Raw genomic sequence first — 16,637 nt, 5'->3', positions numbered from 1 at the left:
GCTCGATGCTAACAATGAGGCACAACATCTTCATTTCCGCCATAATCTCACGTGTTCTGGCTGGTTGTCGGTCCTTCTAAGGCTGCTCACTGCAACATTGTGTGTCCAGGAGATTACTAAAAAGCCAATATTTAAGGCGGGAAATACAAGCCCAACACACATGTAATTTATTAGTTGCACTGAAAAGCCCGCACACAAATTAATTCCTGTCCTAGCTGGAACGGGTGGCAAGTACATAAGCAGGGAACATACAGTAGCAGAAAATATTAGGATATTTGTTTGGATCAGGCTAATCCAGCTGCATAGGGCTAGCTGGAGATCAAGGATGCAAGCCTTTTTCCTGCAGTGGCATAGCAGAGATTCACTGATGAGAATGTGTGTCTCCTCACACACAACATGGTTCTTCTGATGTTGTATGTACCTGTCAAACACTAGAATGCACGTTCAACATCCATTTTCATCTGTAGCTATGCCACAGATAGGCAGGAAACAACATGGTAAGATGACATAAAAGTTGGGAAAAATTTCTAAAGCTCTCGAAGTAACAGACCGCAGCATTACATTTGGTGGCTTATGTTAGCTTGCGGAACAGATGTAGGTTTCATGGAAGGCACCCAGACAGCTTTTACAGCGCACTGGTTGTATGTGTAAAGACTAATTCTCTGCACATGAGAAGCCAACAAAATCTCATGTGGAATATTTCTCACTCTGAGCAAATTCTGTGTGCGCTATTTCAATTCGACAAGGCTTCTTCACTTTTGCTCACCTCTTCAAATTCCATTCAGTTTTATTGGCGCCAGGTGAATGCACAAAGAGAGCCAAATGTTTTTACACAACTTAATTCCTGTACATTTATATGCAACTATACATATGGCAATACTTGAGCAATAAAGTTTCGGAATCAATTGGGGACATCTCAAGTTTTATGCCATGATTTTGGCCCCCACCAAACTACCATGGTCTCAGTAAAACACAGCTGTAAAAGTTGAAAAATGATCCCGCTGCCCTTGCTGCCGAGGGTTGCACATGACTTGTGTTTGGACAGAAGCTTCAAAAAAGGAGTATCCAGAAGCATGGTATGATGTACTTTTATTTGCAAATAAATGGTGTCAACATGCAATGCCTTCTCAACATTATGGTAAATAAAATATGTGTGTGTATATACAGTAACCATCATGTTCATGGAGTATGCACCACAAACATCAGGCACAGTGTGTCAAGTTTGTTCTACAAAGCACCTTAAGAACCAGCATAATTCTCATACACTTATTGGCAAAAGTCACTTAACAAAGATTTAGTGAAAAAAAAAACAGCTATTCAGGCATATCCATTTCTAAATGGGCAATGATGCCCCATGTATACAAAAAAAAGCATGCAGTAAACGGTTTTGTATAATGTTCATATATGAATACAAAGTTCATGCGGTACAGAAGACAGGCCTGGTCATACTAGGCACAAATTATGCTTGAGTGAAATAAATGACAGTCCATTTTTTCCATTTCATGCTCCCATGAATTCATGCTATGATTACCACATCAGTACAACTTACCTTGTGGCGTATGTACTGAGTTACGACTTGCAAACTGAAATCACAAGTAATGTTTTAAAGAAAGCTTCTCTGTTGCCACAAAGCTTGGCTTAACCTTGTTTCAACAGCATCAAAAAGTCGTTTGTGACATGCATATTCCACACCTTGTGTCATGAAAGAAGCTTTGTCCCAAACTTAAGTTCTGATTTCACATGAGAGACCTTGATATTCATTCTTGGAATGCCATGCATGTTCCAAGAATGACATTCACTCAGGCATGTGTCTGTCAGCTAGAAGTTGGTGTTCAGGTCTTCTGGCAGGGGCACGCCATTCTTGCGGGCATACTCCAGCAGAGTTGAGTACTTCGAGCGCAGGTCGTCCACTTCACCTTCGAGAGCCTTGTTCTCTTCCTGAAGTCGCGAGATCTCTTGGATTACGATGGCCCGTTCTCCTTCCAAGTCGTCCTTCTGCTCCAACCTTTTGTTTCGACAGCTGGAACAGTTTTATACACACAGTCAGCTTGTGCCAATAAGCACTCCTTGTAGCAATTCAATTTCAATTATTTTGACTAAAGCTCCTAATTTAGGACTATGCCACAAAAAATCGAGAATTGTAGAATTTTTCGCGGAACGGTGTTAGGAGCCAGATACTATGTTTTCTAATTACACAGCCAGATCTCGTTATAGCACACATGTAAAAAATCGTACAACAGATTGATATAGGCGGAATTCGCAATACAAAATTTCGCCAGGAACGCACGCAAAACCAGCGCAATTTAGTCACCGAAGGAATGGCAACTCAGGAAATGCTTACTAAAGAGACGGGGAGCACTGTTCCAAAGCTTTAGCTCCATATTGACTCCTCCGCACGGCACCACCATCGCGCAACAATAGCAAGTCAAGCGTCAGCTTGTGCTGCTTCCCCCGCATTGCAGCCGCGTGGAAAATAGCACGTTATAGCGAATGCTATTGGCGTTTTTATAGACTCCGTGACAGCCGACATGAACTCAGGACGGTTACCGCAAGGCAACAGCCGCCCACGCCACTGATTCCACGGCGCTGTCGACGCGTACGAGAGGCGTAATGCGTGCTGGCACAGCCTAGCTGCCAACCCTCCGCGCCGCTCCATCTACCGTAGCGTTGCTGGCGAGTGCGAGATAAAAGAGCGAACGCTGGCCTGAACGCTTGCCTCACCAGTACGGCATTTGTGTAGCGCGGCAAAGCCTGCCGCCTGCCATTCGTTTTAGGGCTAACTACGTTCGACTGATAAAGCAAAAACTGCATGTGTTTATTGAAATATATTTGGGAAGAGTTTGATATAGCCGATAATTCCTAATATCGGAATTCGTTATATCGAGGTGTGAGTATTGTGATTGCGGATATCGGGAGGAATGATAGGATGTTGAAAACATTTATCGAGTGTAACGCCTATATTCTCTTTAAGCGTAGAACCTTGCAAAGAAAGAGGTTCAAGCAAGCTAGCTCGTCAAGCACTGAGGCTCTGGTAGTAACGCGTCCGCTTGCACTTATAGCCGCATTTACATGGATGGAACAAAAGTCCACTCCAGTCCACTTTTTGAGGGAAAGTCCGAAAACGTCGGGAAAGAGACTAGAGGACGAGTCACGCCTTTCCTTCTTAAAACCTGTTCTTTCTGTCAAAAAATGTGGACCAGAGTTGACTCCTGTCGCATTCGTGTAAGCACAGCTATTGGGACGAGTCAGGATATTTGCACCTATAAAAAGCGGTATTCGCACAAATATGAAACGCGTTATTTTGTCCTTGAATATTCTGCTTCAGGAAAAAAATCGCCTCGCGTAATATTTGGAACAAAAGAACGACGAACAAAGCGCGATTTTGTTTTCTTTTTGCTGTTCCTCAAGATGTCCACAGCAAGCTCACCCACCGTACTTGTGAGCTGCGAGGGTAAGCCAACTTTCTCGACGACCCTGGCCATCGCGTGGCACGCAGTGGCGAGAGACAGTTGCTTACTAACATGGAGAGAAGGCGGTGCGGGCCGTAAAGAAGAGAGGGCAGTGAAAGAGAATTTTCGGCCGCAGAAAATTGGGGCCTTGACTATGATATCTCAATTATCTGAGATCATTAAAGGATATCTGACTATCTGGTTAACCCTAGTTTAATTGCGAAAGCTTCATTTCTTCGGCACGTCGTCTACGCAGAGTCTCATTCCGATGCTCTCGATAACTCAAACCGGTTTCTTCCGCAGTTGAAGAGTCATTCCGGGACGTGGCACGACTCCTTCTAGCTGCATCTTCGTTACGACGTTTCTCGAGTCGTGCGGCGCACTCTTCTGGTGTCTCTTGGGCGCGTTGTCTCTTCCTCGCTTCGTTCTGTCGTTGTTGCGTCTCTTTCGCGCTCTCCATAACAACTACAATACACTAAGGCGAAGCGCATATATATCCCGCGAGGCGACACCTCCTCTTCCTCTACCCCAGCGGAGCACATCTGGTGGAGCGAGCGTCGACAGCGGCGTCATCTTTTGGAGCGCAGCTGCAGCGTTGCTAGGCAACGGCGGCTCAAGGTCAGGCCAAGCACACACGACTGAAGTGCGCGACGAGCCGAAATGGCTCACTGGCTGGAGTAGTAAAGCTTTCACTTTAAAAATAATCATTTACTGCACAACCAGGTAACACAATATTCCGTATGAAGAATTTGCCAACCCACACAATCATGACTGTGAACTTCCTTCAATGCTGCTGTGTTTCTATACCACAGAACTTGCCCTCACATTTTACTTGCAGTCAATCGTGATAATTATCTGCCAAGGAGTGTCACAAGGGCAAATTCACCGTCACTTTCCATGGCCCTCACTTGCCTTCAGCATCATGCACTGCATTGTGACACGGCAAATTTCTGTAACACTCACCGCGGAATGTACTGGCCTCAAAATGTGTTTGAAAAGCTCACTGCATACAGCCCGAACACTCTTTACAGTGTGCATGAGCATGGTGTGTATACTGGTACTTCAGGAATTAGAATGGATGCGCCTGAAGATGCGGATGTTGGTATGCTGTAAAGTACAGTAATAAAATTATTAAATTTCACTGCTAAGAAGCAAACTTTTAATAATGGAAGAAGCCCGCTAAGTGCAACCAACTTGACAGGGTGTTGTGCGTTCAATGCCTGTTTCAAGTTGCAATACTATTTTGCCAGTAAAGTTGTAGAAACTACTCTTATTTACATAAAGACATTTTGGTAATCAAACATGAGCTTCAGTTGAAAACAGTGAGTGCTTAAAAATTTTTAACACAAATTTAGTTGTCTAACTGCCACTGACATGAATTCTAATATATTTCCTCTTCACTTGCCACTGTTCTTCCAGAGTAATACTTCATGAGGCAAAATGCATGTCTACTGGAGAATGTTTTATGCTGGTGATAAAGGAACACTTTCACATCACAGCGCTTAGTAGCTAGAGCTGCTCACGGTAGACGACCAGGTAAAGCTGTGCAGCACTGATTACAGCACTGAGGAGATCAACAAGTGCCCTACGCTAGTCACGAATAAGCTGACTAGCTGTAGAGCCAGCTACAAGGTCTAGGCAAGCAAAAGCTTTATGAAGGGTCAATGACAGGCATGTTAAAAGGGAATTCAATAAAGGGGAGAAAGGAACAAATTGTGAAATGATACAAGACACACAGGAGCAAAGAACTCGCCAGTGTCAGCTCGATTTGAAAGACAAGAAAGCAAGGAAGACACGCTGACCATCTTTAAATAGATAAACTCAGGATAAACTCAGGTTTGATGCTTTCCATCCACAATTGAACCCTGTTAGGTAGTTTGCATTATTACTTTCTTGCTTTATCACACTGTTAAAACAGAGCTGCTTACATTCGCTTCTTCTTTATAATACTATAAAGTCCCCATATAGTAAACTCACATATAGTGAAAATATCATAATAGCAAAGTGGAACTGTGCCCCATTTGGCCTTCGATACCGCACCGTGCACTTTTTATTTATTACAGCAGACAAATTTAATAAAGAAACGATTATAGTAAATAGCGTTTGGCCATGACGACGTACTTCCCGCAGAATGACGACATCGCGGCCCGCGTGCAGTCCAGGACGTCCCACAGCTACAGACACGTAACGACGTAATCGCAAGGCCAACGGATAGCGAAGACGATAAAATGGCGCTCTTTGAGATGGCTCATCCACCAGACTTTTGAACCGCGCGGAGAAGTCAGCTTTTAGAAGACCCTGAAGTCGTCGAAGCAAAGCGCTTGGCGCGCACGAAAAAAAAAAAGATGAAAAAAAAACCCCGGCAGGCCATGAACGCGGCGCGGGTCCCGTTTAGAAAAGGAAGGCAGTAAAATAGCTGAAGGAGTAGGACGGACCATGTACCGTTACCGCTTGCATCGTACTGCGGCCTGCCACTAGGCACACGCTGATTGGTCTCGACGCGCAAGGCACGAGCGCTGTTGACGGGAACGTGGCGCCATCTGACGCCCTCAGGGCGATCTGCGCAAGCGCTATGGCGGTTCGCGGTACGCGCTATGCTAAAGGTATCTAATGACACTAAGGCCGCGAAAGACGATGCCGCGTTGACGTAAAGTTTTCACTTTCACACGGACTCAAAACTTTCCCTCAGCGTGCATCAGTGGCCGCGTCACATTCATGCAAATACGACACTTCTACACGACTTTGAAAAAATCGAAAAAATGTGACGTGAAATATGAGAACACAAAATAAATAATTACTATGAAATGGGATAATTAGAGCAGGAAGAAAGGCATTTCTATGTGTTTCTTTTCCAAACCGGATATAAGCATTCTAGAAAGTAGCCACATTACTGGACAGCAAGAAGAAGCGCTTAACCGTTGTGAAAGCCAGAAGATGACACCTTTTCTCGCTGCTTATGCATGGTTTTGCACTGACGGCTGCTTGCTACAGTTCTAAAAGGTGTCAGTGACCTTACGTGCAGTGGACTAGTTGGCAATGCTTCGCTACGAGGCAGAGTTTCCAGACAAATCAAGCCATACAGGACCACACATATTGTGCCCAATAATGCATGCTGCCATGCACTATGAGAACTGGTCCAACTGATGGTTTTGCCTCATCTTCTACCGCTATTATGATTGGTACAGTTGACCCTTCATTCGTAATTCAAGGGAGCCAAAAATTTCCTTGAAATAAGCTGAGTTAAAATTCATGGGGGCCTTTCAATACACTTGATGTTGACAGGACCAAAGCATTAATTTCAACAAACCAACTGTTCAAATTACCAAAAGAAACTGTATGTAATTTCCACTCACCTAGCAGCGTAACCACGATTCTTAAGCGTCCTCCGTCTCTGCTTCATCTTGACGATCTCGGACCGAGTCAACCCGGACGCTTTCAGCTGCCGGTTCAGGTCACGTACTGACAGGTGCACCAGCTCCTCATCCGACATGCTGATCTTGCTGCTGATGGCCAGCGGTAGGTCTTCGAGCATCTCGGGCGGTGCCGAGTGCATCTGAAAGAGAACAGGTTAGTAAGCATGGCTCCTGTTGTAACCCTACTTATGCAGTGGAACACATGCCTGTAAAATATTTCCCCAACATCTGGTGATAAGAGAAATATATAAAAAAGGGAGTGAAAATTAATGAAGTAAGCTGTCATTAATTCACCAGCGCACTCCCAGTCATGGCAACATTTGTTGGATTTATTTTTATTTATTTACTTCACATGAACAAACTGACAAACATCGCAAGATCCTGCTCCGGTTTATCAATTGGAATAGTGCTGCTTTAGCACTAAAAAAGAACAATTTGCAGTGCTTACGTCACTGCAACGCAAGGATGCAATACTGATTTAATTGAGCTATGATGGGTGCCTCTTTCGCATTAACAGCAAAAAAACATTACTCTCGAGTAATATGGTATATTTGTCAAAACGCGCTGTTTTAAGATTTTATGCACACCCATATGAGCAACTACTATTGCTGACATTTAAACACAAGGGGTTATGTGCAATGCATGTTAACTAACTGGTTATGCATCAACATATCTTCACAGACTATGGCAGCAAAGCATAAAGTGGTAACACTTCAGTCAATCAAGTCCTATTCCTGCCCAATTGTACACAACTAGGACACAAGAATACAGCAACAGGCTTCACTAGGTTCATGCAAACACAAGTTAAACACAGGTGGCATTTGTGATTTTGATGCACACATAGCCAACCACAACAAAAATGGATTTCATCAACATGTGTACATGTTTTGCTTACAAAACCTTTAGTCATATGACAACAAATTATATGCGTACAATGCGATTCAGATATGAGAAGACTGTGGACTGTTAAAGTTTTGTTAAATCATATGCATAGTCTGCTCACATGCAGAGGATTACAGTAAACATTACACATTTTTTGCATGCAAATGCTTAAGGTTAATATTAAGCGCTTGGCAGCTGTTAAACATTTCCAGTCAAGTGCAGTTTACTCACTAACTATTGCTTCAATCAGCGTTCTTCTATCCTAGGAAAGGGAGTGCCACGTCGTGACATCGGCATCAACATTTATTTTTAGCATTTTTTTCAGCTTCGCTATAGCTTCAGTGCAACTTGTTCAGTGCGAGCAGACAAGGAAATGAAAAAGAGGGGCAGAGGGGCTTGTTACGAGTCACGACATACATGGCCGAAGCTAACAGTCACAGAAACTAAGAAGCGCTGGAGATGTATTTTTTAAAATAATTTGTGCTGTTCATCAATGGAAGCTTAATAAGGTGATTACATTTAAAGATAATTGATTACAAAGCACAAGAAAAAACAACCACATGCCACTGGTGGGACCCAACCCATGACCTTTCGGAGCTTGTGTCCCTAATGACTGCGCCAAAACTTCAGGTCATAAGTGCTCCTGTATTTTGCCTCCCGCACAGCAATCACAGTCCGATCACAATCTCAGTATAATGATCACTATCATCGTCACTAGGTTGCATTCTGTAGCAGTTATAAAATATGCTATTTTCAATTTCTAATAGACATCTCCTGGCCTGCGTCATCGGCGCACGTCTTAGAGGTCTGGTTGGCAAATCATGTGGCTTCTGAAAGAGTGGTGCAGCAGGTGTGATGCATACTGAGGTGTCTCTAATTGGGAGAAGAAAGGCAGTGGGGGCGATTATGGGCATTGAGAAATGCCACTTTGACGTAATGTTGTTTGCACCAGGGACAGGTCTATTGACTGGCAATAAATACACCTTTTCCAGCTGGATGAATATCAACATAGCAATGAAAAGCCAAACCATCGAATTTTACACATGGGTGAAACTGTGCTCAGTGTCCATTTAAACCATCTCTGCTTCTGAACGCATTAACTCCAAATACTAACATTTCTTTAATAACTAGGTATAGAAATGGCTGCAGACATGCCATGCCATGTTTTGTGTGATCCAGTCTCAAAACATGTTATATCTATCTGTTGCTTTAATTTACTTATTTACTTTGAACACTTCAAGGCCCCTGTGCGAGAAATATGACATGAGGGGGGCTACATGAATCAGAGATCCAGTTTATAAAAGCACTTTCGAACTTATTGAAGAATCAAAAGGAAAAAAGAGGAACATTCAAGTAATGACAGAACCAATGGGGAAAAAAACATCCATTAAAAATGAAGTGTCTGAAAGGTGTGCTGAAAACAGCGTCTGATGCATATGCCACACATAGTTACCGCACATATATGCCACGCATATCCACACACATAGGAAGCTAAGAAGTGAGTGTTTAAGCCATTTCAAATGTAAACAAGATAAAATAAATGGTAGCCGTAGGTCAAAAGAGAGAAACAAACATGTTTCATGTATCATCATTACTATCTCGTCTGAGTTTATTGAGGCTTCTGAAGTGGACAGTTCTGCACGAAAAGTTATTCAAGTTGTTTGCGTTTGGAGGAAATGAATGAAGAAAATTTCTGTATGCCGGTAAGAGCGCATAGCAATATAGATAGAACAAGGCAAGTCTGGCAAGGTTTTCGTTTTCATCTAAAATGGGAAATGCGGGAAAGTTCTCAAGTTGGATGAAACCTGTCAGGGATAAGTAATCTGAGTATGCAAACTTGACTGTGCAGTTTTGCATGCCTTAAATATTGTCGATGAGATACTGTTCCTGTGAGTTCCAAATGGCAGCAGCACATTCCAGTATAGAGAGGATGGATACTGTGCAGGTAAGAAATTCAACGTGTGCAAGTATAAATTTTCATAGAAAGCCGAGGAATGCATTCAATGCGTGAGGAATGTAGTTGACGTGCATAGACAATGAAGAATTCAGAGGTTAAGTAATAAGGCCACCACTGCAGACATGGAGATGAGTTCAAAATTACACATCATATTGACTCATGCAATTAATATTTAACGTGAATTTAGACCAAATATGAGACCCAACAGCCTGGGGCAAATGGGAGACGAGGCACCAGCTGGCTATTCTTTGTCATCTTTTTTTTATAGTGTCACCTTATGCTTTTTTTTTCATGCAATCAAATTAAGTTTTCTGCACTTCCACGAAAGTCAAACTGTACCCACTATACAAATGCTTTCAGGAAGTGGTTTTTAAAGCCAATTTTGTGCTTAAACTTTCTGAGTTGAAAACAGCAGAGGACAAACCATGCAAATAGCGCAACACTGAACAGCGCATATTACATGACATCTGCAAAGGTCCTGGACTGCTAATTATTGTGTCGAAGCTATACTTAGACAAACAAAACAAAAACATCCCGCAGCAGAGGACTCCAAATGAATTTCAAGTGCCCAAAGCTTTTAGCATGCTTATCTTAGCATGAAGATTTTACATCACTGCTCCTCCATCAGACTGTGGCTTCCGCGCACACAAGTTGAAGAAGCACTTGTGCTCGTTAGTACATCCAATGTCATAACCGCTGTGTTACATGCGTAAAAAGTCTGAATGAACTGAAACTAGGAAAATTCTACGTGGTTTCGTTTGACTTCTTGGGCTGGATCCTGACAGGTTCCATATAATGACTGGGCTCAAGTTCGTGCGAAATCACCGCTCACCAACATCAAAAAATGAATCTTGTCTCGATCTTTCTTATGTCGTTGCTTAGCAACAGCGATGCCATGTTAAGCTGAAAAGAAATAAAGTAAATATCCACAACTGGGAGTTGAAACCGCGGAGATGCTAACAGATCAGCTTTGCACGCCGCTGCACGAGAGCACTAGGCTATCGCTGCAGCTGAACATGCCTCTGATTAAACTGCAACACACTCTCGCGCTGTGTACTGCACATCGTCTTCATCAACTTCCATGTGCGGTGTGGACAGATCAGATCAGCTTAACCTTGATCAGAGCTTAACCTTAGTCTAATATCATCGCCAGCCATGCCGACAACCCATCTAAGCAAAACCATGAACCAACCAGGCTAAACACATGTTTTTGCAAGTCTACTTGGTTTAATTACACTAAAACGCTACCAATCTTTTATGATTCATACTCCGAGTGTGCAAAAATAAAAGCTGAACACTAGAAAAGCAATATAGGAAGCTGTATTCGTTGTTCGAAAATTTTACACCTTGTACTAATATTATGCTGCCTTGAACTATATTGCCTTTACCTCTGCCCCCTGTGCAGGGAGGATTCAAGGTAAATAAAAAAAGAAAAGGAGGAACTGTGTTATTTAATCACACTGTAAATGTGAGCCAGAACCATTAAAACTAATGCTTTTCTTTAAAACCACTTCCATCTGTTTATTTTTTGCATTTGTGCACAATGCTGAACAGATGTTTTGACCATGGAGTAAACATATGTCATCTGGATAAAGATCAAGGTATACCAAACGGTGGTACAGATTGCAATGTTTTCTTTCATTAGATATGAAATGGAATAACAACTGGACTACACGAAAATTAATAATTTGACTCAAATTATGAGCTATTTAATAAATAGAAACAAATTCCATAACGGGTAAATAATATGCTGCATAAATTTGGCAGACACTACCTTGGCAGTACTCAATGAAGGTTCTATGGACACTGCATATTATGTGACCAAAGCTGTGACCGTCAAATGACTTGCTAATCGTTACTATCATAACCACTGCAGTGAGCTTACAACACTATTCGCTGGCCTACATTAACAAATTTGAAGAACCAACCATGAAAACTGGCATTACAAATGCAATTTTGATGCTTACTTCTGTATTTATCTGTGTAGATGTAACAAGCGATATCAGCGCGGAAACTAGCACAACTATCACAGCACAATATAGGGTTTGTGATGGCACACAAGATATGACTACTGTCTACATAACCAATATTTAGCTTAAATCATTCGTTTTCCCTCCGTTGATGTCCTTTATAAACTTTGATTAAAGCGTAATATATCTAGGGGCAGCCAGGTAGTTTTTGCGCGACACAAACGAAATTATTTGCACTACAAGAAGACGGAAAAGCACCGCTCATAGCTTTATAAGCATGCATGTTTTTTTTGTTTTTTTTTGCGCGCTGCTGAAGGGCCTCTCTTGAACGTGAAATAGCTTAGTGTAGACAGCCGAATTTATATCAACCGGCAAGTCGTCAACAACGCAAACGATGCGAGGGAAGTGCTGAGACAAAATGGCAAATATAAATGTGCCCGGTTTCAAGTCAGGAAATCGTCCGGTGAGCCTGTCCAGCAACTTTTCGTCAGGGGTCAATGACAAGCTGCAGCTTTCGCAAGCGACCGACAGCAGTTTGTGGAGACCCTAGAGCGTTGCAACAGTGCGTTACTTGGCACAGCGCGTAAATTAAACGACTTTACCTGCTGATCGCAGTATCCCATCATCATCTTACAAAAATAATCCAAGGGCGAGCTACGGGTATTGCCTGCCGTCAATCCACGGCGACGGCTTGTGCCAGTTACCTTGTCGACGCGACTGGGCGCATCCTTCTTTACTCTCAGCGTCCGTTTCTTCATGCCTGGGTTGTCGCGTCGGCGGTCCGTTCCAGTCCCGTTATCACAGATCTGCTGAGTCAGCCTCCAGGGAGCAAGAGAGCGTCTGCTTTCAAACCACAGATGACAGAGCCCGAACAGCGGGCGCCGCCATTTTGGTCTATGGAGCCAGCAAGCCGCGACTTCTCTCCCTCTCTTCGCGTGCCGGGGTTAACGAAAGATGGCGCCAGCAACAAGTTAAAAAAATTTTCATACGTGGCGGGAAGCTTTGAAAATGGTTAAGAACATTGAAAATTCTATAAGTGCGGAAGTTGTTTTTGTGATTGTTGTGAACATTAACAAGCAGCAGTTAATTTCTGCTGTTTCTGGAATAATGTCTCGTCCTTGTCTGCGTCGCCTCAAAAAGTAAGCGACAAAAATTACTATGACTAATCTGTACAGCTCGGTAAAGAAGAGACGCAGACGGAACGGCGGTGGCAGGCGACCGATCCATCCTCAAGGAAGAAGTTTTTCACCGGAAAACCCAACTGAACCCCATTGCCAGTAAAAAAAGACGTAGAAGAAATGAAAGGTGCAAATGAGAGTGCCCCCTCCCTCCCATGACCTCATGCTCTAAGCCAGCAACTTGCTCATATTTATCCGACTCAGGGGATGCCCCCAAGTGAGAATTCTTGCATACAAAATCATCCTGAAGGCCATATTTAAGAGAAAATAACCCAAGAAATACGTGGTTTAAATGGAACCGACCCTTCAAAAGCAACCCATAGATCCGCCCATGCTCCGACTGTCCATATCACGATTGTACCAAGCATATATCTGCTCCTGCTGCGAAGCTACAGTACGCACATTGTTTGTTTACGATCGAATAACAGTAGAAACTGCACAGATAAACCAGTTCTTATTATTTTGGCCTCGTGGAGATCCAAAACTGTGCAAACAAGCCGATTTTATTCACTCATAATATATACTGCGCAGAAAACGCACCTTAATTCTTGAACGCAGGCGTGCCTAGAAGCGACTTTAACCGCTAATCCGTTCTCCACTGACGAAGGAATGCAGCAAAACCGGGCACACGCCCCGCGTTAAAGTGAAAAGCGACGTATCGTTCAAAAAACCAACCAAAATCACGTCCCCTGCTGTGGTTGCAAATTTATGTTTACTAGCCACACCCTGCATATAAAAAGAAAAAAACAGACGCAGCATCGTTGCCGCTGCTGCACGCACGGGTTGCTGGGATCGTTTTTCTTTCAGCCCGGCAGTGCCTCGCCACGCGAAGGGCGCAACTGCTGCACTGCACACGCGGTGGTGACAGGAACGCCCATATTGATCTCGAAGCCTGTGCGAAGAGCGCCGCCATTACTCTTATTATGTGCGGCATGCTTGTAGCAGACGACCACCGGGAGGACTTCTGATGAAGCCAAGGCACGCGAGCCACGCGAGACGCCACGAGAAGCAAAACCTCTTCATTCCTCTGCAAATGTAGAGTGCCAGCTTCCGCCGCAAGGTGTCGACTCCAGTTCGGGTTTTCGCTTCGCGGTATTGCTTTTGATCCTTTGCGCCGTGAAAAGGATTTCTCCGGTCGTTATCGGGGCGTCACTTTTACAGAAAGAGGGGACTTTATAAATCATTCACGAGTTGCGATTCGTGAAACTTGGACGTAGTGTAAATGGAAGCCGCTGCCTATACGGTTTCTCTCCCGCGAATCATTTGATATAATGAGCGTTTGATAGGATAAAATATTACGACGGTGCAATGTAAGTTTTGTTGCATCTTAGGTTAATTAAAGCTCATTTCTGCATCCGTAAATATGTAGAAGACTGAACACTAATAAAGAAACTAACAGAAGAAATAAAGAAGTAAGGAGTGGGAAACTAAAGGAAAAAGCGAGAAAGCGAAATGCCTTAAAGAATACTGAGGAAGAAAAAAAAAACTTGCCTAAGCTTGACATCTCAAAAGTTGTTCGTTTTTTATCCTTCATAACGCGTAAGCTCTATGCTCGTCTCATATGCGCACAAAAGGTAACAATGCACTCTTAAAGGCCATATAAATTTAAGTAGTAGTAGTATTTTTTTTATTTGGCCATATAATACAATATGCCCTCGAGGTGAGGAAAAAGGAGGAAGACAAGGCAAACCTCCTGACGAGACCTAGGTCAACAACAACAACAACAACAACGACCTACACCCCGAATAATACATCGAATAGTGGCCGCAAGGCAAAAAACAAAAGACACTTTCAAAACAAGCAACAAAAGTTATACGATAGAAATAGCAAACACTGAAAAAAAAAAACGATGCAAAGATAATAAACAGCAATTGGCAGAAAACACGATATGCACACTCGGCAGTAAAAGAAGCGCCGTGTGTTGTCTGTCTTTCTGTGTCCTCGTTTCTTTGCGCTACGTTTTTCACCTTGAAGATACAAAGTTAGCTGAATTTATACAGGAAAAAGATACACTATGACTTTCTACGGCGATTTTTATTAGAGACTGATAAGCATTACACAATGTTACAATTTGGTTATCTATAGTTTGTTTTCCATAGTTTGTTCTAGGTCTTTCAGTGTATAAGGCGACCGCAGGTAAACCATAAGTAACATTTCTTGAATTATAATCATTTTGGAAAGACCTGAAATTATGCTTTACTTTATAAAAAAGTGAACAGCATCACTTTCATGCCGTTTCGACCACTGATTTTGTAGAAAAAAGGGGAACACATTTGTGCCAATGACTTAAAAAACAGACTTCAAATCCGCAACTCAGTCTCATCGACCTATAATATAACTTGCAATAGGGCTGCAAGTGTTATGAGGCAGTTGACTGATAGAAAAGGCTCAAAAGTTCAACGCTTGTTAATTTTCTTTTTCCCGTCATTATGGGCAGCCTACACCTGCGCTTGTAAAAACACACAGAACACAAAAGAGCCCTGCTAGCGCGAATAACACGCTGAATGATTTCTCTGATTGTTCGGTAGTATTCAGCATGCAAAAATGTTGTACCTAGGTGTGCCGTTGTTCGTTTTCCGGCACTTGAAGCAACAGGAGCAAATAGAGTCCCACTGTCCTACAAGAGGTAAAAAAATTAATTAGACGTAATCAATTAAGTTGCGGTCATATAGGATTCAAACCATTCCTATCGATTGAAATGACTGAAATTGATGAACGTTGTTTTGTTCGTTACTGTCAGATTGCTGAATTAAACTTGCATTGCACATGCAGCAGCCTGGCGGACCTTAACTGCTTTCTTCCCTGCATTGCTTGCGGAGTCGTTTCGTATGCAACCTGAAGACGGGAGTTTATTTTAACCATGCGCATAGCATCACCCTCCAAGAAGGTTTGATACACTTGAGCTTTTTTTTCTATTGGCCAAGCAGCAGCTTGCAGGCATCTGTTAATCTGCATGCTATGTGACGAACCTTTATAATTGCTCATTGTTTTTTTACCGTGACATTCGGCTCATCTTTGACACACATATTTTGTCACTGCATGAAACGATTTAAAAATCGTATTCGTTCCAACCGCAGCGTTCCGCACTGGCCTGACCTTGCACTTGAGAAAGTGTAATGATTAAATTAACAAATATACTGGCATAGGCAGCGATTAAAGAGTAGAATGTTGTGTCTTGAGCGTAAAAGCAAGGACAGATGTTCAAGCGAAACATTTTTGACGGACGAAACGAGAAGATTGGAAGAAGTTGCGCAGGTTAATAAATGAAAATGAAAATTGGTTACTGAGGAAAGGAAACGGCGCAGTAACTGTCCCACATCTCGGTGGACACTCGAATTGCGCCATAAGGGAAGGAGTAAATGAGGGAGTGAAAGAAGAAAGGAAGAAAGAGGTGCCGTAGTGGAGGGCTCCGGAATAATTTCGGTCGCCTGGGGATCTTTAACGTGCACTGAGATCGCACAGCACACGGGCGCCTTAGCGTTTTGCCTCCATAAAAACGCAGCCGCCGCTGTCTGGTTGGAACCCGGGAACTCCGGATCAGTAGCAGAGCGCTCTAACCACTGAGCCACCGCGGCAGGCTAATAAGGTACCTGAAATTCTAAGAATGTCGTGAATAACATAGAGGGCTTTTTTATTTGCTCTAACTAAAACAAAGCGTTCGAAATGCCGTAGGAGCACGATCAGCTTTTCAATGTTTGAGTTTATTAAAAGGTCAGGTGTCAGAGTTCTAGAGCATATAACGTTTTTCTTCTCATTCGCTTCTTGATTATGTAACAAGAACAGTTTTA

The 16,637-nt window shown here is 42.9% G+C and overlaps 1 protein-coding gene across 2 annotated transcripts; it reads right to left on the bottom strand.

Annotated features, from left to right (window-relative positions):
• Nucleotides 1–1,072: 1,072 nt before the first annotated feature.
• Nucleotides 1,073–12,595, bottom strand: LOC144101421 (transcription factor MafK-like). 2 transcript variants are annotated; one of them, XM_077634586.1, is made up of 3 exons: nt 12,274–12,595; nt 6,803–7,002; nt 1,073–2,020 (listed from the first exon to the last, which is right to left on the bottom strand). In XM_077634586.1, exons 1-3 carry the CDS (start codon nt 12,427–12,429, stop codon nt 1,819–1,821), a joined length of 558 nt encoding a protein of 185 aa, XP_077490712.1. In that variant the 5' UTR covers nt 12,430–12,595; the 3' UTR covers nt 1,073–1,818. The 2 variants fall into 2 exon arrangements, with proteins under 2 accessions (XP_077490712.1, XP_077490711.1); XM_077634585.1 differs by having other exon boundaries at nt 12,376–12,567.
• Nucleotides 12,596–16,637: the final 4,042 nt, after the last annotated feature.

The sequence above is a fragment of the Amblyomma americanum genome, chromosome 8, assembly GCF_052857255.1.
Source record: "Amblyomma americanum isolate KBUSLIRL-KWMA chromosome 8, ASM5285725v1, whole genome shotgun sequence".
Taxonomy (NCBI): Eukaryota; Metazoa; Arthropoda; class Arachnida; order Ixodida; family Ixodidae; genus Amblyomma; species Amblyomma americanum.
Note: the sequence above shows the minus strand (reverse complement) of the source record. Positions and strands in the feature narration are given on the sequence as shown.

What these genes read in the sequence shown, in the direction of transcription:
- LOC144101421 (XM_077634586.1), bottom strand. Translation starts at nt 12,429, where the DNA reads ATGAAGAAACGGACGCTGAGAGTAAAGAAGGATGCGCCCAGTCGCGTC. An exon ending in TGGGATACTGCGATCAGCAG is followed by an intron (nt 7,003 to 12,273) that starts GTAAAGTCGTTT and finishes GTTCTCTTTCAG; the next exon opens with ATGCACTCGGCACCGCCCGA. An exon ending in AATCGTGGTTACGCTGCTAG is followed by an intron (nt 2,021 to 6,802) that starts GTGAGTGGAAAT and finishes AAACTGTTCCAG; the next exon opens with CTGTCGAAACAAAAGGTTGG.